The sequence below is a fragment of the Taeniopygia guttata genome, chromosome 10, assembly GCF_048771995.1.
Source record: "Taeniopygia guttata chromosome 10, bTaeGut7.mat, whole genome shotgun sequence".
Classification (NCBI taxonomy): domain Eukaryota; kingdom Metazoa; phylum Chordata; class Aves; order Passeriformes; family Estrildidae; genus Taeniopygia; species Taeniopygia guttata.
Genome location: NC_133035.1, coordinates 271,917 through 296,426, shown reverse-complemented (window position 1 = coordinate 296,426; position 24,510 = coordinate 271,917). Strand labels below are relative to the sequence as shown.

Genomic DNA, 24,510 nt, shown 5'->3' with positions numbered 1-24,510 from the left:
GAGATAGAACGTGAAAATGATAGAGGCAAGTAGCAATGAAATGTGGATATTGTTGCATTTTTAACTTCATTCACAACTTACCAATGTCCCACCTTTTATCTGTTTCCACAGCCTTACGACAGCTTGCCTACCTCACAGACTTGTTTCTTTCAGCTGAGGCTCCCACCTTACTCCAGTCAAGTAATTATGGCAGAGCGTTTGCGCTATGCAATCAATAATTGCAGGTCTATAGACATGGACAATTACATGCTCTCCCGGAATGTGGACAATGCAGAGGGCTCAGACACAGATTATTAACATTCTGTGAACAAAATCATCTTCCTTTTACTACAAATAGTGCCCTAAGTCCAATTCATCGTTGATATAATTTTGCAGTAATCATAGATGTTTTAGGAACATAAAACCAGATCTTAATAGATGGTGGCCACATTTCAGTTACTCTAAATGTAACAAAAAATTAGATGTTTTTATTTTTTGTGATTGTAAAAAAGAAAAAAGGAAAAACAAAACAAAAAAGTATGATTGGTAAGTTTTTTCTCCTTTTTTGGTCACTTTTGATAAGTTTGCATGGAGACATTTTGGTGCATTTTTGTTGGGAATAGTACATTTGTAAACCTTCCCAGTGAACATGAAGAGTTGTACATTGTGTATAATTATTCATTAGCCAGGACAGTTTTACATGAATATTCACATATTTATTTTGTCTTAATTTGAATTGCCTGTGCAGGGTTTCTTCTGCAGAGAAAAATAAAGCAAATTCAAGACTCAACTTCTTGTATGGATTTGTGAACTGTGATTGGTTTACTCAAGCTTCATACTTTTATGTTTTGTCTCAGAAAATTATAGTCTTACAGTGTTGAGACAGGGTGTTACATTTGAAGCATGTTAAAATGTTCACCCTGCTGGACTGTGCTGTGTAGCCCCATGCTCTGCCTTCTCCTGGCCTAAGGCCCTGGCTGGTTGGTTGTACTGCTGTTCATTCCTTGTACTACAATACAAGTTCATGCTCTGCTTGGTTCCTTCTTGCTTTTTGTTTAAACATTTTGCTCCTCCATAGTAGTTGTTGACAGTAAAAGCATGCTGCTGCCTTGATGCAGAAAACTTTAAATATTTTGAGCAAAATAATATTTTTAATGGACACGTTGATATAGTTGACTCCTGCTCAGAGTACACAAAAATTAAAATGGAAAGGATGGTGTAACTGTGCACTGCGGTCACAAGGGAGACATTCTCCAGCCAGCTCACTCCCCAGACCGGTGTGCAGTCACAAGAGGGGCTGCCCCTGGATCTCTACTGAGCTCCCCCGGCTGGCGGTGCATACAGGGGCTCGCAACTCCCTGCAGCGACGGTTGTAGTGTGGGAACACAGCAGCAACACAGTATGAGAAACCAAGGCAAAGGAATAGAGAAGCGTCCTTGTTTGAGTTTCAAGGAAGTTTTATTCCCCAGAGGAGTCAGGGACAAGTGACAACAACTAGGGGCAAAAAGCTGCTTTTAAGGAGAGGTGGGAATAAGGGGAGGACGCAACCTTTTAGGAAGGCATTAGGGGAGGGTTGCAGGGAAAGGGCTATCCAATAGAAGCAAACCCTGCACCCCAGTCTTGCTTTGAGGAAGGGATGAAGGACAGGAACATTGCAGAAGGGAACAAAGGAGGTACAAGAAGATTGACAGGTGTATGGCAGGAGAATCTTGGGGTAAACAACTCAGGGCTGAACCATCAGGGAAGCCAAATGGGGTACATGGAATGAACAATTACAAACTTGTAACAAGGAATATTTAAAATGTATTACAGAAGAACAAACTGCAAAACAACAGTCTACCACAGGACAGGGTAGTAGTCAAGGCTGTGGATTTTATTCACATTTTTAGTGCTGCCTTTGGTCTCACTTTGTCTCAGCTGTAACTATTGTGATCAGCACAGTTTGACTTACACAGTGATTGATGCTCCTGTTTGGATAGGACAGCAGTGTACTGCACAAGGACATCTCTGCTCTGTTCCTTAGGAGAGTGCTAGACAATATGTAATTGCCTGTTGTCTCTATGAAAGACATCATTGATGTCAAACACTGCTTGGTGTTCAGAGCAGGATGTACCTGGGGAAGGAAAAGGGGAGAGGCTGTCCCCTGGCGAGTCAGAGCTGCTCTGCTCCATTTCCCCTCTGCTCCATTTCTTCCTCCCTCAACTCCTTGGGATGATGCTGTTGGGACTGAGGGCTGGTGAAAATGTTTATTAGTGTCATCTCATTTTGGGGCAAGGTTGGTCCATCTGAGTATGGAGTGTAGGGTAGAAATACCTATTACTTTCTCTCATGTGCCTATTATACGTTAACAAGGATTGATTGGGAAATTAATTTCCTTGTGTCCAAGACTGAGCTGCTGTATTGCTGCCAACTGACAGTGCTCAGACGGAGAGCTTAGTAAGCTGTAAAAATTTGCATATCTGGGTTCTATCTGGTGAAGTTCCCAGTACTATATATTGGCTCTTGAAAAAGCCAAAAGCCTAGCTATGATATGATCAGAGACCACACTGCAGAGTGACACATTAGAGGGGTATCAAGAGTTGGGGGAAGGAGCTTCTCAGGGCTCTGAAGTCATGCAGACTTCATTTCCTGCCTTATTGTGTATTAGGCTTCAAACTGGACTGAGATGCAGGTGTCCCATGACTGTGTTGTGAGGATGCATAGTCACATCTTGGTCTAAATGTGTAGGTTTATTAGGTAAAAAATACAGTATTTAAACAAATGGGGAAAGTTCTGTATTAAGTCCTGTATTATTGCCTTCTGCACCTCATGGATGTGTCTGACTGAGTGGCACTGATTTTGTCAGCCTGTTTCATTCAGCACAGGAAATTACAGAATTGTGCCTGTGAAAATGGCAGTTTTATGAGGACTGTGCAGTTAGCTTTCTCCATAATGAAGACCTTCTTGGAGGCAGTTTACAGTAAACTCACAGGAGCTGTTAATTAAAGGTTTGTTCTTGATGGAACTTTAATGGCTTGGAACTCCTCTTCCCATGCTGCCCCAAACACCTCCCCCTCCCCTCTCCAGTCCTGGTAGAAAACTGGTAAAAAGGCTTAAGTAATATGTAGACACATGCAAATGTGCTTTCATATCTTTTAGCTATTTGAAAATCTGTTCCTGTTAGAACTACAGAGACATGTCTTTCACCACAGAGTGCTGGGAGAGCTGGTGACATGAGGAAGTCTTTGCTTGCTGCAGTGACTGTGTAAGTTCATGCTTTGTTTTGGCTTCTCGGCAGTGTGTGGAACCGTTGTTGTGTATCCCAGGAGCAAGTTGTGTCAGCTTCCCAATTTACACATCACAGTAAATTTGTTCAGCTCAGCAATGTCCTTTCATAGCTGTCAGTGCTGGGTGAGGATTGCTGTGTCTCCTTACCCACACTTCCAGTTTTCTTCCTTACCTTGTGGTGCATAAGGGTCCTACTTGAACTTTAGGAAGGAGTTAATGAAATACCACATTTAAAGTGTCATACTGTTAAATATTGCTAAGTAACGAAGATGGAATAATTTATTTTCCTCATTGATTTTCTGGTTGAGTGTTTCTTACAGATGCTCATACTGATCAAGTATTTCTCTAGAATTGCAGCATTGTTTGACTTAAGTTGCTGTAATGCTGTGATTTGTTTCTTACCTCAGCCTAATTAGAATGTGCCAAGTATATCTGTGGATCAATTAACCAGGATCAGAAGGAGAAGTAAGTATATTCAATTATGTTGAGAGCTGTAAAGTCCTCTTTGGTGTCAAATTTTGTAGGTGGTAGCACAGTTTCAAAAGTATGTAAAAATAGTTTCACTTCCAGATAGACCAGTGTGCAGGAAGGAGACAGCCTTGTGCTTTGGGATGAAAATAGCTACTGGTTTTGTACTTTGCAGTGAGAAATGGGTATTTATGTACAGCTGGTCTGTACTGCGTTCCTAATTTAGCATTTAATGCTACAGGCTGTTAGCCACTGAATTTTCTTGTGGATTAGTTCTCTGAACTAGCACTTGTTCAGATTGCACTTCCTTTAATGTCAGCTTTAAAAAAATAACTTGGTGCATCTTTTATTATGTAAGTACATCATGCAGAGGGTCTAACTGTGTTTTGTGTGCCTTGAATCCATGCTTCCCGCATTAACTAAAAAAGGCTGGTAAATTAACTGCCACTGTTAATCACTGAGGTGCTGGTGGTCAGTACTCTGCTTTTGCTAGAAAGATGTTTCAGGGAGTGGTTATCCTCCTTAGTGGTTGGAACGACTGCCTGGTAATACCCTTTAACAGAAGTTAATCACTCTTGTTTTCAAAGTTGTGAAAGTACTACAGTAACTCATGCTCTCTCTGATGTGGCTTTCTGCCCTTGCCCATTACATAAGGAGTTTTGAAAGTGCAGGGTCCAATCTGAACCTCGTGACGCAGTGAGAGGCTCTTCCTTAATATTTGTGTTCTCAGGTCCCTGTGTGGCTCATTCTGCCTCAGTTCACTCTGTGTTTCTTTCATGCAGTCAGTGAACCTTGCCATCAAACTTATTGCACCGTGTCAAACTACTGTTAAACTTCTGTAAAAGTTCATAAAATTTATTGAACTCTATCAAATTATTTAGCCTCAATAAACACACTGCTGTTTCCCTCTTCTCAGTGAGGTGCATCTGCAGCAGGAGGGTACCAGAACTGCAGTTTTCAGCAGATCTGGCATTTTGTGACAGCAATGCAGGGTTTGCCAGTTTCAAGGAACATCAGAGAGGAAACAGTTTCTTCCTGAAGCCCGTCCAGGAGGAGATGCATGTCTTTTCCTTTTACAAAACAACCATTTGTTTGGGCTTGACCAGAACCCATGGAAGTAGCGACAGTTCATTGCTAGCTCAGTGGGGTAAAATACCCACACTTTAGAGCTGAACCAATTTTCTTGATGCTTTTTCAAGCATCAGCTTTCTTTCTGGCTTACTGTCTGGGATCATGCTACCACTTCTCTCTGCTCTCAGCATTACTGAAGGACACTTTTCTCTGACTCTCTCTAGCCCTGCTTGTGTTACATTGCGACAGAAATCCACATGGAGTGTTCGCAGCGATGCCCCGTGGAGACTCACTGACTCCAGTGTGTGGTCAGTGATCTGCACACAGTTCTCCAGTTTGAGGCTCTTCAGGTTTGGGCAGTTCTTGAGAAGCTGCAAAATGCAGTTATCTGTAACATGGCCACATCCAGAGAGGGTCAGAGACAGCAGATTTGGACATCTGAAAGCAGGATGGTGACAGATGAGATGGGAGAAATAAATCATAGAGCTTGCAGAAGCTAATAGCATCAAGAATAAATATGAAGGCTGGAAAAATGTCTCCTTCATCAGGAGGGGCAAGGAGGCACAAGTAGGTGAGTGCACATGTAGATCTTAAATGTTCAGCTTAACTAAACACAAAGCTTACCTCCTTTGCTTTTTCTGTTAGTAGCAACATCTCTGGCTCAGCTGGCACAGTGGCATGTGAAGGCCTATTTAAACTGTGGTTGCATAATTTTTTCTTAAAGAGTTGGATGGTGCTGTGCTTCTCCAAGCACAGTGGAGACCCAGCAGAGAGGAGATTAATTTCAGGATGAAGTGGAGGACAACTGAGAAGAGACTGCTGTGCAGACATGCTGAGTGTGAGCAAGTAAGGCACTCCCACTCCTAATTTTCAGGAATTACAGGTATATTTTATATCTTTGGATTTACTAAATAGGTGCCAGCTGCTTCCTAAAGAGTGTTTGATGTTTGAACCCCACTCGGCTCTTAAACTTTCCTTTGAGTCACTGAAGCTGGTAACTCTGTTATAAACAATGATGCAGCAAATGAAAAGAGCTTTTTTTTGCTGCTTGAGTAGGCCTGGGGAAGTATAGGAAAGGCCTGTCCGCAGTGGGGTCTTGATGCAGTGCAGCTGTCCTGGAGCAGCTGCTGTGCTGAGCACGGCCCTGTGCAGCAGCCTGCAAACATGTGCCATGTCTGGCTCCTCACTCAGCCCCCTTTCCAGGCAGTAGCAATTCAACATCCATCTAGCTAAACAGAACATCACACACAGGTCTGTGTTAATGTTGCTCTTGTGAGACCTCTAGACAGATTTTTTTTTTTTCTTTTAACTCTTTTCTGTTAGGAGCAGTAGGAGGAGAAAGCTGGATATTTAATTTGCATTTTTCTTTGTACACAGTGCTAGGAATTTTGACTGGGCATGCTTTCAGTGGGTTGCAGCAAAAAGAGGTAGGACCCTGTATTATCCTTTGTAGGCACAGGTGTGCTGATTCCTCCTTAATTAATCCAGATATTTATCAATTGTTCTAAAACATTTACTTAGAAATCTGGCACTTGCAATTTAATCAATTTTGAAGCTGCTTTTCAGTCCTTGTTTTGAGATTGCACTGCTGCTGGCTTTCTCCTGTCACTATCCCATAATTTTTTCAGTTTTTGTTCCACAGCTGAGGGTTGTGGCACAGGTGCACCATGTTGGGGAGCCACTGCTGTGGCCCCTTGGCTCTGCTTTAGGACCAAGCCAGCCCTGGTGTAACCCACACACAGTGGGACTTGCTCTACCCTGTGAGCCTACTCCTACTGCTGCTCTGCTCCTTCCTCAGAGCTGCCTTGCACCAGCAGAGCTGTGAAGGAAAAGCTGTGTACCTATAGGGCTGCTTTTCCGTGGTGGCATTTCTCTTCCCTCAGTGCAGTTTAGAAGCAGCTAGGAGTTTAAACTTCAGTATAATAGCAATATTTCCTTTTTAGACTGAACTAAAGCTGACACTTAGTAACATGTTAATTGAAGTTGGTTGTAATGAGGTGTGTTCACTGTTTGAAATCAGGGCTCTGCTCCAGGCACCCTCCAGACACTGCCGGAATGGTGTAGTTTAGCTGAGTAGCAGTATGGGAGGCAGGAGTAGTACACTTTCCCATAATAATAACTAATTCTTTGGAAAAAAGAAGGAAAACATAGACTTAAGGGAAAGCTAGAAATTGCCACTCTAAAATGAACTTACACTACAGTTGTAAAGGCAAAGCACTCGTGTACTTCATGCTCTATTTCAGGCAAGGGTTATGGACTTCACTCACCTCAAGGCAGTTACTGCACACTGACACCCACAGAACGTACCTGTTGCAAACATCTAGTAAAAAGTCGCTGACAGTGTTCTCATGCCTCTTACAGAAGTCTTTCTGGAAACTGCTTTTCATCCAATCCTCAATGTTACACACCTTGACTCTCTCCGAATACCAGCAGATGGTTAAGTGTTTTAAAGCAGGTCCCAGGAGAAAATTGTCCTTCTTTAGTTCCACTGGAGAATGAAAGTTCAACGAAGACCACAGTAAAGGATCCTGAAATACTTCTAGTAACTTGTGACATGTTTTTGCTAGATTTTTCCTACTGTTTTTGTCCAGAAAAGAGAAGAGATGTAAAAGGCATTCCCAGTTGAGCTGGGTTATGTGCATTGCAGCAGTGGCACTGTGTCTTGGCCTGGTGGAGTAAAACAGCAGTGCTGGAGGGGGTTCACATTCACCAGGAGGCTGTTGCACATATATGGTTGTGGAATGGGGTTTATTTTTGGCTAACAACTGGTGCAGAAGCTCAGAACAGGGAAAGGAAAAGAACCATGTAAGTAGTTTCTGCTTCCTTTGTCCAAGGGAATGGAATGGGCATGTACAATTTGATTGTCATTAAATGCTTCCTTAAAAGGGATTTCTTTTCCCCCTTGTAGACTCTCCTGAAGTTTAGCAAAGTTCTTGTGCTGAGTTTCTGAAGTGGGGTGGGGCTGTAGCTACAGCTGCCAGGCGTATCTTTGTCAGTGTTCCCCATTCAGGAGATTTGGCTGAGCTGCACTTTAGTTTGGCAGAGCACACTTCTACTCTCTATTTGTTCATTGATTTTTCTGAGGTTGCACATTTGGTTCATGTTCAAGGATTGTTACATGGAACTTTCATAAACAGTTTTTTAGAAGGAGCTGAAACATTCTCTAGGTGCCTTGAAGCACACACGCAGTCTGCAGTTCAGTTCACAAGCCCCAGCGGTAGGGACAGTTTCCTGCCCACAGTTATCTGAGGCTGAGTTGTGATTCTATAAACAAAGCTGGCCGTGTCCCCACCTTCTGCAGGAGGGAAGCAATGACACAGAGGCAGCCATGCATGGGAACAGCAAGGCTATGTTTAGTTCCTTGTGGGCTTGTGCTTTTAATAGATGTCTTCTATTGGCTTGAGTTTTACAAGTTTGGCTGTTCTGCTTTTGTAGGTTTAGTTCCATTACCACAGAAATCGTTTTTTCCACCCTTTGGTGGAATAAGGAGATATGAAAGTGGTTTTCCAGGTAAAAGTTGCTGTTGTACAGAAATTGGAGAAAGTGTAGCAGAAAGTTGTTCCTAGAAGAACAATAAAGCTACAGCAAGGGCAGGTTGGAATTCAAAGCAATAAGCATCCCTTTAACTTTCCAGCTTGTGAATCAAAAATGCTTGAGATGAAGGTATTTTATAGTCACTTTCTGCCTGGTGTTAATACAAGAGAATAAATACATTCAACAAATCCGTAAGAAGTTACAGCAAACAGCACTGGGGGAGTTTTTCACGTGGCCTACACACAAATAGTAGCTGGGAGGCTTTATGGCATTTTAATTAGGAGTGTTTTAATACAGGACAAGGTTGAGTGTGACCCATTTTTACCTCTTCCTTCTTACCCCAAGAATGCAGTTTAAAATTTAACTCTGAAAAACAAGATCTAAGATTTGTTTGGAGTCTGCAACAATCATAGCCTGAGGAATTGCCTGACTGTGTGTCTGAACACAGCTGGCATACATAAAGAAATGGCAATTCTTTCTGCTTCATTCTTTAGTTAGTAACTTTCTACTATCTACAGTAAGCTGTATTTAACAATTGCCGATCTTCTTGGTTTTATATCCTTTGTCATTTAATCTTTTCTTTGAAATGATAATGAGATTGCTGTTCTCCCTCCCCCTTTCAGAAACAGCCCTGGTCAATGCCACAAAAGGGACAAGAAGATTTCACATATATGGTAATGCAATTTACTGGAAAACGGCAGCTTAAAATATGTGCCTGCAGCTGTTCTTCATTCCTGTATTAGCATTTTCAACTCTCAAGAACTTACCTTTGTTTTTGAGAAAATTTAAACAGTTGAGACTTGTCAGAGTTATACATACAGGAATGCCATTTAACAAAATACTAATTAACACCCCCCGCCCCCTCCAATTTAACAAAAAAATCAACAATCTAGCAAAGTTGAATGACAAGGATGTCCTAAGATGGACTCTTGCCAGACAGAGGGGACACACCACAATCTGACATAAAAATTAACAGCAGTCGGGTGACAAGGCATTTAAAATGGAATGGCAGGTCCACTCTGGGGTTAGGTGCTAAGTTTGGTAGAGGTGTTACAGAGTTAGGAACACTGCAATTGCTTTATTTTTTTTTTCCCAGAGCATGATACAGTATTCTGCAATTTGTGTTCAGAGGACATACACCAATGTTCTGCAAGCCTGCAGAAGGACAAGAGAAGTTTCATTTTCTAAGGAAAGGAGACACTTTAATGGCACGTTTTCCATAAACACAGTATGTGATGAGATATAATTCACATTCATCCTGGAAATGCTCCAGAAACACACAAGATGAGCACAGTCAGTAATCCTCACTGAAAATTACACACAAGATTTTAATGGTAAACAATTACAACTATGGCACTACAGTACTTGAGAATATCCTAAAGCATGTTGGAATCAGCTGTCAAGGTGCCCATTATCTCATCAGTAAGACACAGACACATCAGTCATGAAACATTGCTGGGGGAATTCTTAACACCACGTGTTACACTTCCCACTGATTTAGTAAAATCTTTATAAATGGCCTCCTGTTTTTGATACAAATCCACTATCCCTTCTCCTGTCTCAAACTTTTAAACTCTCCTCTCTTGCTGACATTTAGGAACTGGACATTTTCTAGTTTTGATTGACATAAATAATGGCTCCAGTTGTATACGTGGCTAAACAATCAGTAACAAAAGGACAACCTTTGATAGGACACATTTTGGTGAAAAAGATGCAAGTCTTTGAACTGTAGATAGCAGTTGCTGCTTACAGAGCAGTCTCAAGCAAGAAAAAAAATTCTTGCTAGCTAGTGTGTACTATGATGAGCAGTAAGTAGAAAAAAACCTTCTGGCTTAAATGAAAGAGATATTCCCCACCACAATCGAGTAGGTAAACATAGGATATTCAAGCTAGGTTAAAAAGGTAATACTAGGCCAGGTGCAGTATATGTTACTGGTTTCAGTGCTCAGTTACTTTTTTCTTTTGACACCACACTGAATAGAATACAGTGGATAAGCAAAGTTCTCCACCAGGAAGAGAAATACTTGTGTTGCCACAACAAACTGTTCATACTGTCCATCTGAGTTTGCAGTGGGAGAAAGTTAAATTAGGAAAGGATTTACAATGTACTTGTTCCAGCAAAGCATATGGCTGAGTCCTGAGCAGCACATGCTGCAAGGACAGCCTCCTGTGATTGCATCGTATTCCCAGACCAGCCCCACATGGCCCTGCTGGAGACACCACTGCCCAGGAGCTGTGTGGGACACAGTAAATGGGACTGAAAGAAAATGCTCAAATGAGAACGTAACCCTGATCCAAACAATTGCTGACAAGGCGATTAAAATAAGTGAATGTTGCTGAAGATTACAAATTTAAATTTCTAAAAATACAGAAAGGCACATTTACATCACTTTTGCAAGAATACTGCATACACCTGACTACTGTAAGTTAAACTGCTGCTGGTGCTGAGATAGTTGTGTATTTTAAACATGGCATTCTCAAAGGTAAATTCTAAAGAAATCCGGTCCAAGCAGCATGCAGAGAAAACACAGCTAAAGGTGATATCTGCGCAGCTACCTGTGAGCAGCAGGAAGGGCAGGGATGTGATACAATGCTTTACCTTTCTGTTTTCTGCTTATGTAAGTATCAGTAACCTATTTTCATTGATTAGAAGAAAGACTGCCTGCCTGTAAGGAAGGGAAGGTGACAAACTATCTACAGCTTAAAGCAATGACAAGTTCTAGTTACTGTTCAACTTGTTTAATGTTCAAGTAAAAGACAACATCCTTATAAAGATGTCACTATATCAAATAACTATAGTCTTAACCTGTGTACATACTCAAAACCCATTAGCTATACTGAACAATTTCCACAGTTTTAGATTAAGCCAATTTCTCCCTTTCCTGGTTTAAGATGGTCTGATAAAGCTCCCAAGAATGCCTCTGTACCAAATGCTTGATTGTGATTTCTCCTTACCCTGGCCTGTGAACAGCCAGCAGGACCCCAGGGCAAGGCACTGCTGTGCACTCCCTGTGCCCCAGGTTGGCTCTGGGCTCCACTCTAGCCCCCACTCCCTGTCCTTCAGGGGCATTAACTAAAATAGCACTCCCAGTTGGAGTTTTCAGACAACTGCATTTTTTAGTAAACACAAGTAAGAGCTGCTGTTTGGTGGTGGAACTCTCCACAAACTATTCTTCTCTTAACTGATCTTTCAGGAGGTCCAGCTCCTTGCTTGGTACAAGAGAGCCAGCTAGAAAGGAGAGACTGAGGGAACAGATATGAAATACAATAGTTCTCAAATTTCATGTTTTCTGTCAGATTCCACTACAGCTTTGGCAGTAGTGAGTTTTCCTGTCTGCCTTTCCCATCGTAATAGCCGACTTCCACTCATCAGCAGTAGAGCTAAAACTGGTTTGGGTTTTTTAAGCATAGTTTTTCTCTTTTATGTAGCCAGGTTTTAGAAACTGCACTGTGACTCCAGTGTTCACTTGGAGACTGAACAAAAATGCCACCCTGGGCCAGTGTGTAAAATGCCACAGGAGCTCTGTGAGCCTGCTACAGTCACAAGCATGCTTGGCTTAGCACTTTCCTTCTGAAGGCTCTACTGTGAGAGACGGAGCATCCTCCCTTGAGTTTGCATTTGAACTGACAGAACAATTTCATGCAAAGCACCTGCAACACAATCTGTCTCCTCCTGCTTCCAAGTGAACTGTAGCCATGGAGCAGAGCTGCATTTAGACCTATGCCTGTTCTCACAAACCCCAGCACTTGGGGTACTTCCAATTCCCACCAGGAACTAAGGGGTTCTATTGGGATTCTACTGCCAGGACGTCTCCCCAGTTTTCAAGCACATAAGTGTTCATGATCCAATTTCAGGATGACAATCTAAACCAAGAGATGTCTAATGCAATTCAGGTTCAGTTATAAAACCATAAAGGGCAACATAATTTAGACAGGTAAATATAATTGTTTTAAATATGCAGGCGGTAGGGGGCAGCATATCTGAGGAGTACTGTAATTAAATTGCAGTATTGATATAATTAAATCAACTCTTTATTTACAATGATTCCTGAAAGTCATCAACCTGAATACACACCAATACAGCAGCAATTACCTGGTCTATTTAATGATGTTATATTGCCTCTCTTCTGCAGACAAAGGATGATAGGTCACTGTTTAAGTTTCTTGCACAAGGGAAAAAATAATACGTGCAAACAATTCCTTGATTTAAAGAGATTAAATCCTATCTACATAATAGGACTGAGAACAGCATAAAGTTGTATTGCTTTTCATGATCAAAAGCATATTTATCTTGCTTGTAAGGAGGACAGAGTTTTTTGATGTAAATGTGCCTTTAGAAAGTGAGAACTGAAAATATTACTACAAAAAAGTCAAATAAGTATTTCATGAAACTATATATATATAAAAAGTGAGTTATCACAACTAAAGCAGCAAATCAAAATCTGCTGAGGTTTTCTGGTATAACTAAAAAAAAAGTTAGTTTGTGTCCAAGTTCAGTAAGTCAAATGCTACCATTGACACAACAAAACAAAAACTCACAAGAGGAAATTGCAAAGTGCACAATGAAATTAATAAGTCTTGGATCAAGTATTTATGGAAAAATGGAAATGTTTCTCCGGTGGACTTGGTAAGTAAGAATGCAAAGGAGGTATTAAAGTTTCTCTGCTCCAGGCTTGGCTTGGCGCTCCACATAGAAGAGGATGTAGGCTTTGGCCTTACCCACAGTCTCCTCATCGGTCAGTGTTACGGTACTGTCATTGAAGTGGAACCAGCGGCCCTCGTGCGCTGCATACGCTGTGTAGTGGCCAGAACCAACGCTGTGGAGCAGGCAGAGGGACAACAGTCAGGGACACTCTTCACTGAGGCACCGTCTCCTGGGGTTAAGGGACTGCCAGCAACCTAAGGAAGGTACCCACAGGCCTGCACAGCCAGTGCTTCTCTTTTGGAGCTGTGGGGCTTAAAGTTCTTCAAATTAAAGTCTACAAGAACACATTGTCTTGTCCCTTCTACTGTTACTCTCAACAGATCTGTCCAGGGCTGGGAAAAGTTAAAAGACTCCCAGTGACTTTAATTCAAAATATGCCCAGCTCCATCCCTGGGCATGCCTGTGAGCCTTCACTGCTGTGACAGGAAAGGTAATGGTGATGATCTTTTTCACCATACACATTTTTGGATGGCAGTTGTTCCAAGCATGCTCGTACACTTCCTTAGCATAAATGCAAATGTACCTTCCAATATGAATAAAAAGAGGAAAAAATAATCCTGTTTTGTAGTAAGAATTTCAAAATGAGACATTATTTCCTGGAAGGCCTTCTGACTCCTTCTCTTGGTTTAGCGCTTTTTTATTTGTAGAGGCACTAGACTATTTTCATTTCATCTCACACATGTAGTCATTAACCCCAAAGGCTGCCAGGGGACATTCACAGGCCTGACTCTATTGGACCTATCAAAATTAACTCAGCTTAGCTCCCTGCCAGCTTATAAACTATGGCTTATTTCCCCCAGTTAAAATACATGTCCCAGGGACAGAAACCCCTTCATTATCTCTGCATGCACCTAAGTGGGAGAAGGTCTGTGCCAGGCTGGCTCCATGTACTCACCCTGAGCCGTGATGCACAACCACAGCCACGAGGTCATACAGGCAGCTCTCTGGGCCACTGTTTTCAGGCTGCAGTAAGGAAAAAAAAACCCAGAAAACTGTTCAAATCTCAGTAGCACCCTGTTATTTGTAATAGAGACATATTCCATGGAACAAATTCCTGCAGGGGGCATCAGTAGGTCTTCTTACCTCTAACAAGTAGCATTTCATGTCTAGGCCTCGCAAGGGAAACTCAACATACGTATCAACCTTGTTTCTCAGATATGCTGTCCAGTGAAAGCGTTTCAAGTGTAAGCATAGCACCTACAAGGGGACAGGTATAAAAGGTGTATTAGAGGAGGAAGCTGAACTCAATGCTGAACACTGCAATAGCCATGGAGAGGAAGAGGTCCTGCTTGAACCTTTATTTTTTTGACATTTTGTCACTCTGTTATTTCTTATGCATATACAAACCTTTGGTAGTTTCTGAATCCAGAATTTTTTGGTGGACTTCTGTTTTTTTTTGCATTTGTGACACATGTAAAGCTCTGTCTCATCAAGTTCTTCCAGGTCTGTAAAACTGCGAAGACAATCTAGAAAAAGCAGATACATCAAGTGGTTTTTGTAACAAGAAATGCAACAAATACAGCAATATAGGTGTGCTCATCTGCTGCAACCATTCTAGTTATATCCATCTGAGCAGCAAAAAAGCTGTGTAATATTTTAATACAATAATGGATTGTAACATGCAACCTTGCCTGTTCCTGAAAGCAGCTAGAAGTAGTTTGAAAGAAACCAACAGGCATTCCAAAAATCTCCATCTTCCAAACCAGATTCCATCCAACATAGAGCAAAACTGCTTTCAAACAAAGATAAATTATTTTATGTTGAATATTCAAATTTCAAAGCCTGTTTGGCTTCAGATACAAAGCGAACAGACATGACAACAGGGTTTTGTTGAATATTTTCATGATTTTCAGCAAGTCTGTTCACAAATCTGTAAAAAATAACATCCTGTAAAAACTAAGTCAGTAACACTACTGCTGCCCAACCTGCTGGACTGCATTGATGTGGTTCAAACGGAGAACCCCCAAGAGCCACCCTCACTGTGGGCACGGGCACATGCATCTGAGGACAGAGCCCAAGTGAACACCCACAGGAAACACTATGTGTTTCCATGCTCAGATCAGTGTCTGGAAGAGTGAACTACATTAGAAATGCTCTGATTAGAAAGAAAATCCTCTTAGGCCTGGTATGATTTCACTGGCCAGGCACTCTTACCTCGTAGCGTGCACATTGGTCCACTCTCTTGGTTTTTAGTACGTTTATTTCTGAACTGACTTGGAATATCTAGCGAAAGGTCTAGAAAAGCAGTGATTTAAAAAACAAAATTAGGGCTCAATAGAACAATACCTAGTCTTTTCAGGCTGACACTCTGGGTCTGTCACGTGACATCTAAATATATAAAGCTGCAGATTTAATTTTCTGCTCTAAGTCACACAGTATTTGGAACACAAGAGGCAGCATCTTACCTAGGAATGGGTCAAACTTTCTAGATTCAGTCCCACATATTAGGCAATTGACTTCATTTTGAAGAATGCCTCCGAAAATGGCAGTGACAACAGTAGACGCTCCATTTCTAGACAAATCACATCAGAGAAGTACAGTCAGCCAGGAAACCTGAGCTGAATTCCCAACACCTGTCCAATGTTTGGTGCTCACACCTCCTGCTGTCAGGCTGAGCAATGAAACAGGGAATGGATGCTCCAGGCAGAACAGGCACTGCAGCTGCCCAGGGACATACATCTACACTGCTTTATCTTGGACCTAAAGAAAGGGCGAACTAGCAGATGCTCAAACTGAAAGTGTTGTGGTGAACCTGGGTGCATTTCTATAGTAGAGCTGTACTGGATGCTCACACAGGTCCAGGATTTTAACCCTGTAATTAAGACCTTATCTGAAACAAAAATTCTTTCTTCAGTAGGTCAAGCATATTTTTGTTTTAACTCTACTTTCTTACATGTGCTTTTGACTTCTTTGAGATGTTTCTGCACTTCACTGCCAATGGCAGCTTAAGTTGCATTAAGACATGATAAACAATGTGTAAGATCAGCATTGTTCTCTAAGCTTTCAGTACTCTCCTACTGAATTTTTTTAGCAGATTATGTAATGGGCCTGCTTCTCATAGTCCAATTTAAAAAATACACAAAACAAGTTTTAAGTGATGTTATTTTACAGTACTAAGGCTTGCAGAAATCTGTGTTCCTTGCCTGCACTCCAACTATATCTTTACAGCTCATCTCAACGCTTCCTGAGCAAGGAAATAGATGCTCAAATGGACTGGTGCACAACAAGAGAGCTTTTACAGCCTATTTATTACTTTACTGGAAGCATTAAAAGTGCCCTCACAAGTAAGGGCAGCTTACCCCACGTCACTGAGCAATTCAACAGCCCTTCTCAAGACAAATCTACAGTAGATAGGTGAACAAATGTTAAATCCCCCTGGGATTTTGACATCCAAAATACTGACAAAACAAAATCAGTTTAGATTTCAAATATATGTCAATTCTACAAACATTTTAAGATTCTTCTGGGGGATTTTGAAGCATCAGCAACACAACATAAATGCAGTAAAGAGCACAGTCTGAACTTAGTTAGGCTTTCCCTAATAAAGCATCTATAAAACCCTGCATCTCGGGAAGGCTTGCTCTGTCCTAATCCAGTGTAGAAGGAAAAACTCAAATTCTAGTTTTCTGTAGGGAAGTAAGGACTTAGGGACCAAATGTGCAGGCTGATCTGACAACTTGCCTTCCTGAAGCAAATAAAAGGTTTTCTCTCTTGTGAGACTTTCAATCTAAGAGAAAACACAGCTAGGACAGAGCTCAGAAAAAAAACAGTATTTTGAGAAGTACAGAAAGAAGAGTGAAACACCCATATTACACCTGTTTCAAGGTACACAGTAGCATGAAAATCAAAATTATGCACAAAAAAAAAGCACCAACTGCAACTGTCAAGTGATACATGAGATCACCTGCAGGAAAACTGACTCCAAGCGCTAACTGCACTACTCATTTATCCAGGAGGTCTACTCACAATTTAAATATCAAAATTGCTGGCCATCGTTTTCACTCCTGAGGCATTTAGGCTATCACTCTAAGACAATTATATTGTCTGGGGAGAAGAATTCTATAGGGTATAGAAAATACAGACTAGTGAATTAAGATGTCTTCACAACTTACCCTGTATGCACACTCATACCTATGAAAACTGCTGATCTAAGACTTCCTTTTGAAGGGACACAGATCGTACAGAATGCTCATCTTCATAACCTACAGTTTTGCACTGCCTGAAGTTAGAAGCACTGAAGAAAACTTAGAACAAGGAACCATGAATCTGGAATTCCAGAGCCACCACATGCAGACCCATGCAAAGGCATGAAGGCTTTGAACAAATTAAAAATCATTTCTTACATGCAACATTTGTTGCTTGCAGACAGGCTAGAATTTTCTTGCAAGATTACTGAACGTGAAACACCATTGAAGCCACCCTGGAGTTCCAGGTGTAGATGGTCCAAAAGGTAACGCATGAACTCGTGGGCATCCTGTTGCTGGTATCCCCTTAAGAGAAAAAGAAACAACAGCAAAATTGCTTTACAGGCAATACACAGCAAGCACCAGGGTCACAGGAAAAAAAACCCTTTGCTTGTTTAATCCTACTGAGCAGACTTTCCATATGTGCTTGGTACTAAGAAAGTTTTCCAAGTAGCCTCTGGAAAGATGCAGCAATGCCCCGACAAATTAAGTCATTTTAGTCCTTTGCGGCTCGCACTCTCTGCATGCCTCTTGTGAGAATGGAGAAACCTTTAAGAATATACAATTCAGATGATAGGAAGAGAAAGCAGGGAGCAGCAGAAACCTGCCATGTGCTCCCACAACACACTGGACCTAATGAAGCTGCCACATTGTTCCTGGCCTCACCAGCCCTGCCGGTGCCAGGAGCATCCCAGGACTGTGTCCCTGTTAACTGAAATACACAATGGATGGCAGCAGTGGCTTCTCCTCTGTCTCCTTTGGTACTATATTTGATTTGTGCCTCAGCAGAACTGCTTTGAATCTCATTCAGAGAGGGCACTATTTGTCCCTGCTTTGAATCAGACACAGATTAAGGTCAATATATTGTAATCTCCAGCCTGGTAAGATTCTAAAGAAAGACACCACAAAATGCATTGTTCATGTGGGATGCAGAATCAGTATTTCTGAGTGGTTCTCATTCAGTCACTGATCCCACTCACTTTGGCAAGTACAGGTGTTTGTCTGTTTAGTCCCCTCCTCAGCAAAGGCCGGAATTTAGTCTCTAGGTTTGTTTTCCACATGCATCTTTCAGCATCAATATGAAGTCTGAAATAATTTAGGATGAGAGCACCATTTCTTCTAGGATGAGATCCACAGCCATGCTCAGAGTTGCACACTTCCCCTGCACAACTCATTCTCTGGGAGAGGGAGGAAATGGTGGGGGGTATTTAGAGCATCTCTTGCGCATTTAGATTTGGTAGGACAGGGCTCCAGTCTCACATGTGCTGTTCCATCAGCAGCAATGCTCAACCCTTGTTGAATTATTTCAACACTAAGAAACCTTACCGAAAAGAACAGAGAAGGGTAAAACATGCCTTTTAAGTTATTTAAGCTAAATCATGCATCAAATTCAACAAACAATTGCTGTTCACTTGCCATTAAGCTGCACAGTGAGACAAAGCATGATAGGCTACATAGTGAAACACTGAAAGCTTGTGCAACACTGATGTTAAGTATGTGCAGGTCACTGTAGGCCTAAACTACAGAAATCCCTACACAGCAAGAGCCGGCTTCCCCTCCACCTCCTGTCCTCATAAACTGTTTTATCAGGCTTCCCCTTTTCCACCTCAAAACCCCTGCCTAAGTGCTGGCAACAACTGGCAGGTAGGAATGTCTGGGAGAGAAATATAAATGGGTATATAAATGTGAGTACTCAGGGGAGGGAAAGTCCTGTAAGATTCATGGCAGAGTACCCAGAGGTGGAGAGAAATGCTAACAGACTGACAGCAACAGAAATATGCAATGTGACGCTGATGTTCTTAGTGAGGAGCACAGATGCACCCAATAAGAGTATTGCTAAGAGATAACAGAATAAAAATTAAAATTTTCACCCTGCAGGATTACAGTAATGCTTTCTTCCAAACCAGCAGCTTTAAAATAAATCAAATAATCTGTATATAGACACATGGGCAGCACTGCCTACCTTTTACAACAGAAAACCCAGCACTTAGAAACACTACTGTGCTTCAACAGGCCACTATCTTGACCTGTACAGCCAAGATAGGACTTACTGTCCCAAAGTTGCAAAGTAATTGTACATTTGGTAAAACAAAGTAGTAAAACCAAATTCCACTTTAAAACTGCATGCTAATTGTGCAGCGCTTTGAAGTTGCCATGGTACCATAGGATTTGCTTAGTTTACTGAATACAGATTTCTTCAATAACCACATAAGCAACCACACTAAACAGCTGAAGCTTAAATGTAGGGAAGGTCTTTGCCTCAGACGCCTTTTCGACATGAAATTCCTCTAAAAGAGTTTGGCACACTTGGTCTGCAACAAATAAGCCTCAGGAATTGTTCCACTTTGTTGGCTGTGTTCCTGGTGCATGAATTTATACTTGCACAGAAGTATGCTAATTATAGATGGACAATTCTTTGAATTTGTTAAGATGCATAATTATAGATACAGATCTTTAAAAGGACACGATGATATGGACAATGCACTGTTTAAAATAAATTATGTTAAAGCCCTTCAGCAAAAAGCAGAGTTACTCTGATAGTCTGCTTGTGTAACAAAACTGATGTCTATCCATCTGAAGCATTTCAATTCAAGCCCACTCCCAATACTTTTTCCCAGTGGCAAGAGGATAGGATATAAAGAGGATCAGTTGCCAGGAAAATAAAGTACATTACTTATACAGCAGTAAATCAGCAAAACACACATCTTGCAACTTCGTCTGAGGCTGCAGAACTGCAGCACAACTGCAGCCAGGGACTAGGAGCAAGAGAGCACAGAGGCCCTGCAGTTGTGCCTGTAGTAATTACAAATGGCATTCTCTACTCCCTGCTGCAGTGCAAAGGGGGACAGAGGGCAGCAGAGGCAGCAGCTTCTTCTATAACCCTCCTCAGGGAGAGCAGCACTCACAGTCCTTCACTTTAACATCCAAAATCTCATTGGACTAAAACAACTGAACCTATTTCCAGCTGTTCCTCCCTTGCCCCACCACTTCAGGCTCCATAAGCACACCCCAAAATGGCTGGTGTGCTGCTAGCAGACTGCTGGCTCCATCTTTCTTTCACACATCTGTCCATCTGCCTTCTCCTCCCCATCTCCCAGGGACCACACAAGACACAACTGGAATTTCAACATCTTTAGCTTTTAAAAGGTTCAACTAAGCACTGAACAAATTCAAATTTTCTCCTTGCATCATGTGTGAGTAGGGATCTGCTGAAAGTGACTGCCTCTATTCCCCTATTTGATTTTATGAGTTCCCTTATCCATTAATCGTGGACATGCTCCCAGAAATCTGGGAATAAAAAGGGAAGAGGGAGAACCCCAAAAAGGAGCACTTTCTCTTTTAAAACCTGCGATAGAATCCACAGTGCTGAAAATTTGCTTGGGGAACTTCAAGGAACAGGTTCCTCACTTGGTCTAACAAGAATTATAGAGAAGCTTATAATAGGGAAACTGGCTACAGACATAAGGGATGATTGTTTTTTTGCCTATAACGTTTTGGTCACTGCTGGCAACTACTGGTATTAAACTTCCTTGATTCTCAGAAGCCAAATGAAACATAACTAGCAGTGTGAAGAACAGAATAAACAGATTTGTGTATTTTGGGTTACTCATTAAGCAGATGTGTCCTCAGCATCTTTTCAGCACTGCTAGAGATATAACAGCTAAGAGAACATCTTTATTATGTGAGAACATGGAGCAACTGTAGTGGTTTTGGTTCGCCAATCTGAGTTTTTTGGTTAACACACCAATTAATGTAGTGGGTTTAGCGCTGGCCAAACACCAGTGTACTCCTAGAATTATTTTTTGCTGCAAGATAAGCATTAGGAGGAGAGCAAAGAAGGCTTAAAACTTTAAAGAGTATAAAAAAAAACTGTATTAACCAAACGAAAAGAAAAATAATAAGCAATCAGAATAAACATTCAGAACACTTCTCCTTCCAACTCTCTTTCTTTTCCTGCTGACAATGTAAAGAGACAAAATTTGGTATTTTCAGTCAGTTTATTACTTTTAAAATAATCTTTCTTCAGTTTACTTAGGGAGAGAAGTCTTTCTTGCCATGTCATGGAGATTTTTTCACAAGAAAGGGTTTCTTCATGGTTTTAATTTTCACTAATAGCAGCCACCTGGAAATGTACAATTGTGAAGTCTCTCCTACATTTGGTAGTTTTTTCACAACTACTACCATGAGTCATTTCAGTTTATTGGGGTGCAGTTTTACGGGTGAGCTGTTCTAGTATAGAGGCAAAAGTTTTCTTCATCTATTTTTGGGAAACAGAGGTCTCTTCTTCTATCCCTGGGGCAAGGTTTTTTATCTCTTTCATTTCTCTTTCTCTAAGCTTTTCATCAAATTACAGCTACTTCGACATCTGCGTGCTTCTGCTCATGGCAACACTACATCTCTCCAAGGCGTTTTATGAGTTATAGGGAAAAAAGAGTCTGATGTATTAATTATATCTTCACCATAGCTTTGTAAGAGAATTTTAGCTTAAGACTAAGGCTTTTTTTTGCTTAAGACTAAGTCTTTTTTTTTTTACCTCACTTGAGCTTTGGCTCTTTTTACTTGTTGATGTTAGTATCTTTATGTTGTCCTTTTAATGTGCTTTTAATTTTCTTTATTTGATTTGGGAGAAGTGCGTGCTGGCAGGTTTGTTTTTAAATGGAATTTTATAGCACTGAAAGAGTTAATTTTATTTGGCACTAGGAAATGGCTTTTTCTTGTTGGTTACATGATTTCTGCCAGGCAGTAGCTGTGGAGGCACACAGCTTTGATTTCTACTGTTTCTGCTCTTCTGAATGGGATTTTATTGTTAGTGGTGATTTCACAGAGGTGTATTTCACTTTTTAAAGTGGTTTAACAGGGTGTCAATATATAAAATTAGCTAGCTGATTGGTTTTGTCAGGTCCAAAGGAAGCTGTAAAGGTTTTTATAGGGAATTACTTCTGTAGTTGGTGGATTTTTTCCTTAACTAAAAACCAAACTATGTTAAACTACACCAGCAACTTACCTTCATCACAATATATCCTAACAGGTTTCAGTGTTCCTTTGAAAGAGGTTCAGGGGTCAAGACAGGGAGACCTTGGAGAGGAATGATACTTGGATTTACTTGGGTAACCTTCTTTTCCACTTTCTCGTCTGTTTTGTAAGTACGAGCCCAAAATGCTTATTATGCACAGGATTTTTCTCTTATAGCCCTTATATCATGTCCAGCTGGTGACTACTGTATTTTGAGAGAATCAAGGAAGTTTCAGCCAGTATGTTTGCACTTAGACCTATAGGTGCTGTATCTTTTTTAATCTGCCTACATAATTTTCTTGTTGCAGCCAAGCCTGGGTTCTGTCAACACTCTGCACTTGGCACTTACCAACCAGTCAATAGCTTGATTATTTCAGAGCACTAGCTCAAAGGTACAACTACCACTGTTTCTCATGTGAGAGCTCTATTCTCTCTGAAACTGCTACATGTGGTAGAAGGGCAGAAGGCAAAAGCAAGCACTACTGATGAACAGAAAACTGTTGATCAAAGCAAAGATCCTTTGCAAAGCACATCTGTAGGCATATGGAAAGCTGCACAGAGGACATCCTGTGGATGCAGCCTATTTTAGAGTATGACACCAGCAATATGCGGTTGCAGTCAAGAATACTGTTATTTTTTTAAAAAAACTTACCTAAAATTTGGCATTATTTTCCAAACAACGTAAAATAAAGACTCTGGACTAAATGCAGTTTGGTTTCCTTGCCATAAAGCACAGAGTGTCTTTCTGAATTCTTCCACAAGTGAACTGTAAAGAAAGTAAGAGCTGGTGTTTAATGTGGGTTTGTTTACAACCCTTAAGGGTTTACTTGTTCACTGGTACACATATGAGACATTAGCTGGGTTAAGACTGTAACGACTGAGTAAATATCCTTTCCAGTAGCTTCAAAGATTTTACATCCAAAATCCTACCCATCATTGTTGAAGACACACAGATTCGGAAAATTACTTTTCAGATGTTCAGGACTGACTCATGTGAACACCTATGCACTGTTTGTCATTTTAGTGCTGACTCTGCTAACATCATCCATGTAACACTTGCTCAAACAACCTACAGATCATCAATCACTGACTCCTGCACTTTCTGTAGTAGTAGTCGCAGTAGGTTGACTTGCAGTCACATCCTCATGACCCTATTTTAGCTGGAAGTCAGTAGCATAATATCTTGCCGCCCCCTTATCAAGAGGACTTCTTAACATGATTTAACATGTCACACTCCAGCACTACCTGATGTATCTGATTGCAGCATCAGACCTGCAACAGCAAGCTGCAAGTGATACAAGTTTCTTTCTTTGTAGACAACTATTCTTCTGTGTCTCTGTCCCCTGTGAATTGTGCAATACCAGAAGTATCTAGTGGCCCCATCAGCCCAAACTTGCTGTTTACTGCACAGCAAAGAGCTCACAAGGCATACACAGCTTACACATTATTATCCCCCTGGCTCCTGGTGTGGTAAGTTCGTCGCCCTGCCGTCTTCCCATTCCTCAGCTCCACTGCAGGCAACTCTTTGAAGTAACAGCAAAACTGCTGAATGTTACTAGGAAAAACCAAATAAGAATGAAATCCTTAAAGGGCAGAGAAAAAGGATAATATTATGTATTCTGGAGCTTGTTCTTTGAAATGCATAAACACCACTTCATGCAGTGACATAGGATGGCAATCACAAACAGTTCAAGAGACAAGAAACACTGTAGCAAATACCTTCTGTCAGTAACTATGCAGATCTGCAAATATCACTGTCATCGCAACTTCCTAAAATAATTACATTTTGGCTCTGCTTTGACTAAGAGATACCTGTCCAGACTGAGCTATCATTTCCTAACAACCCAGACTTGCGTTTGCTTATGAAGTTAACAGATTTTACTGGCCTCGGCAGTGAAGGGGAACTTTCCTGTTCTGCCAAGGACATGGCACGTTTCCTCCAGATGTTGTACCACAGGATATGCCTTACACCATGAAACACAATTTTATCAACCCACACACACCCACTCCTGCAAATTCAGGTACACTTCTGTCCAGTGGGAATATGCCAAATTCACCTGCCCAATGCTACAGCACACAAGCCCCCTGAGACTGGTGGGAGAGCTGTGGAAGGTACCTGAGTGACTGAAGGATTGCGTTCATGAAACAAGTGTTCCCCAGGTTCCGAAGGCCTGTGGCACAAAGGGCAGCGTTGCTTCCCTAGAATGAGAACAGTTAGGTTACAGAAAGATTTATCACTGCTCCACCACCTTCCCTCCCTCCAGGAGCTATCACTGTTGGATCAAGCAC

The 24,510-nt window shown here is 41.3% G+C and overlaps 3 protein-coding genes and 1 long non-coding RNA gene across 15 annotated transcripts in view; 2 read left to right on the top strand and 2 right to left on the bottom strand.

Annotated features, from left to right (window-relative positions):
• HERC1 (HECT and RLD domain containing E3 ubiquitin protein ligase family member 1) overlaps positions 1–769 on the top strand; it is an 88,088-nt gene extending 87,319 nt beyond the window's left edge. For all 8 annotated transcript variants that reach the window (XM_072933930.1, XM_030281880.4, XM_030281883.4 and 5 more), the window contains exon 78: positions 112–769. In XM_072933930.1, coding sequence (XP_072790031.1) covers positions 112–297 — 186 coding nt within the window. In that variant the 3' untranslated portion in view covers positions 298–769. The remainder of the gene's footprint in view (positions 1–111) is intronic.
• Positions 770–4,542: 3,773 nt separating this feature from the next.
• Positions 4,543–8,992, bottom strand: FBXL22 (F-box and leucine rich repeat protein 22). Its single transcript, XM_030281892.4, has 2 exons — positions 7,093–8,992; positions 4,543–5,223 (listed from the first exon to the last, which is right to left on the bottom strand). The coding sequence occupies exons 1-2, from the start codon at positions 7,425–7,427 to the stop codon at positions 4,878–4,880; spliced, it is 681 nt and encodes a 226-aa protein (XP_030137752.1). The 5' UTR covers positions 7,428–8,992; the 3' UTR covers positions 4,543–4,877.
• LOC121470544 (uncharacterized) lies at positions 5,220–13,311 on the top strand. The gene is made up of 2 exons (XR_005981573.2): positions 5,220–5,356; positions 5,510–13,311. It is a non-coding gene; the product is annotated as an uncharacterized lncRNA (long non-coding RNA).
• USP3 (ubiquitin specific peptidase 3) overlaps positions 9,628–24,510 on the bottom strand; it is a 49,184-nt gene continuing 34,301 nt past the window's right edge. For 4 of the 5 annotated variants that reach the window (XM_032750303.3, XM_041718472.2, XM_030281891.4 and 1 more), the window contains 10 exons: positions 24,338–24,420; positions 23,663–23,776; positions 22,874–22,987; positions 17,368–17,514; positions 15,430–15,536; positions 15,179–15,259; positions 14,372–14,490; positions 14,108–14,221; positions 13,920–13,987; positions 9,628–13,136 (listed from right to left, as the gene is read on the bottom strand). In XM_032750303.3, the coding sequence (XP_032606194.1) occupies positions 12,971–13,136; positions 13,920–13,987; positions 14,108–14,221; positions 14,372–14,490; positions 15,179–15,259; positions 15,430–15,536; positions 17,368–17,514; positions 22,874–22,987; positions 23,663–23,776; positions 24,338–24,420 (1,113 nt within the window). In that variant the 3' untranslated portion in view covers positions 9,628–12,970. The remainder of the gene's footprint in view (positions 13,137–13,919; positions 13,988–14,107; positions 14,222–14,371; positions 14,491–15,178; positions 15,260–15,429; positions 15,537–17,367; positions 17,515–22,873; positions 22,988–23,662; positions 23,777–24,337; positions 24,421–24,510) is intronic. The other variant, XM_072933932.1, reaches the window with a different exon arrangement.

Coding starts and splice junctions, on each gene's coding strand:
- FBXL22 (XM_030281892.4), bottom strand. CDS start 7,427: ATGCACATAACCCAGCTCAACTGGGAATGCCTTTTACATCTCTTCTCT. Junction 5,224..7,092: donor TTACTAGATGTTTGCAACAG/GTACGTTCTGTG, acceptor TCCTGCTTTCAG/ATGTCCAAATCTGCTGTCTC.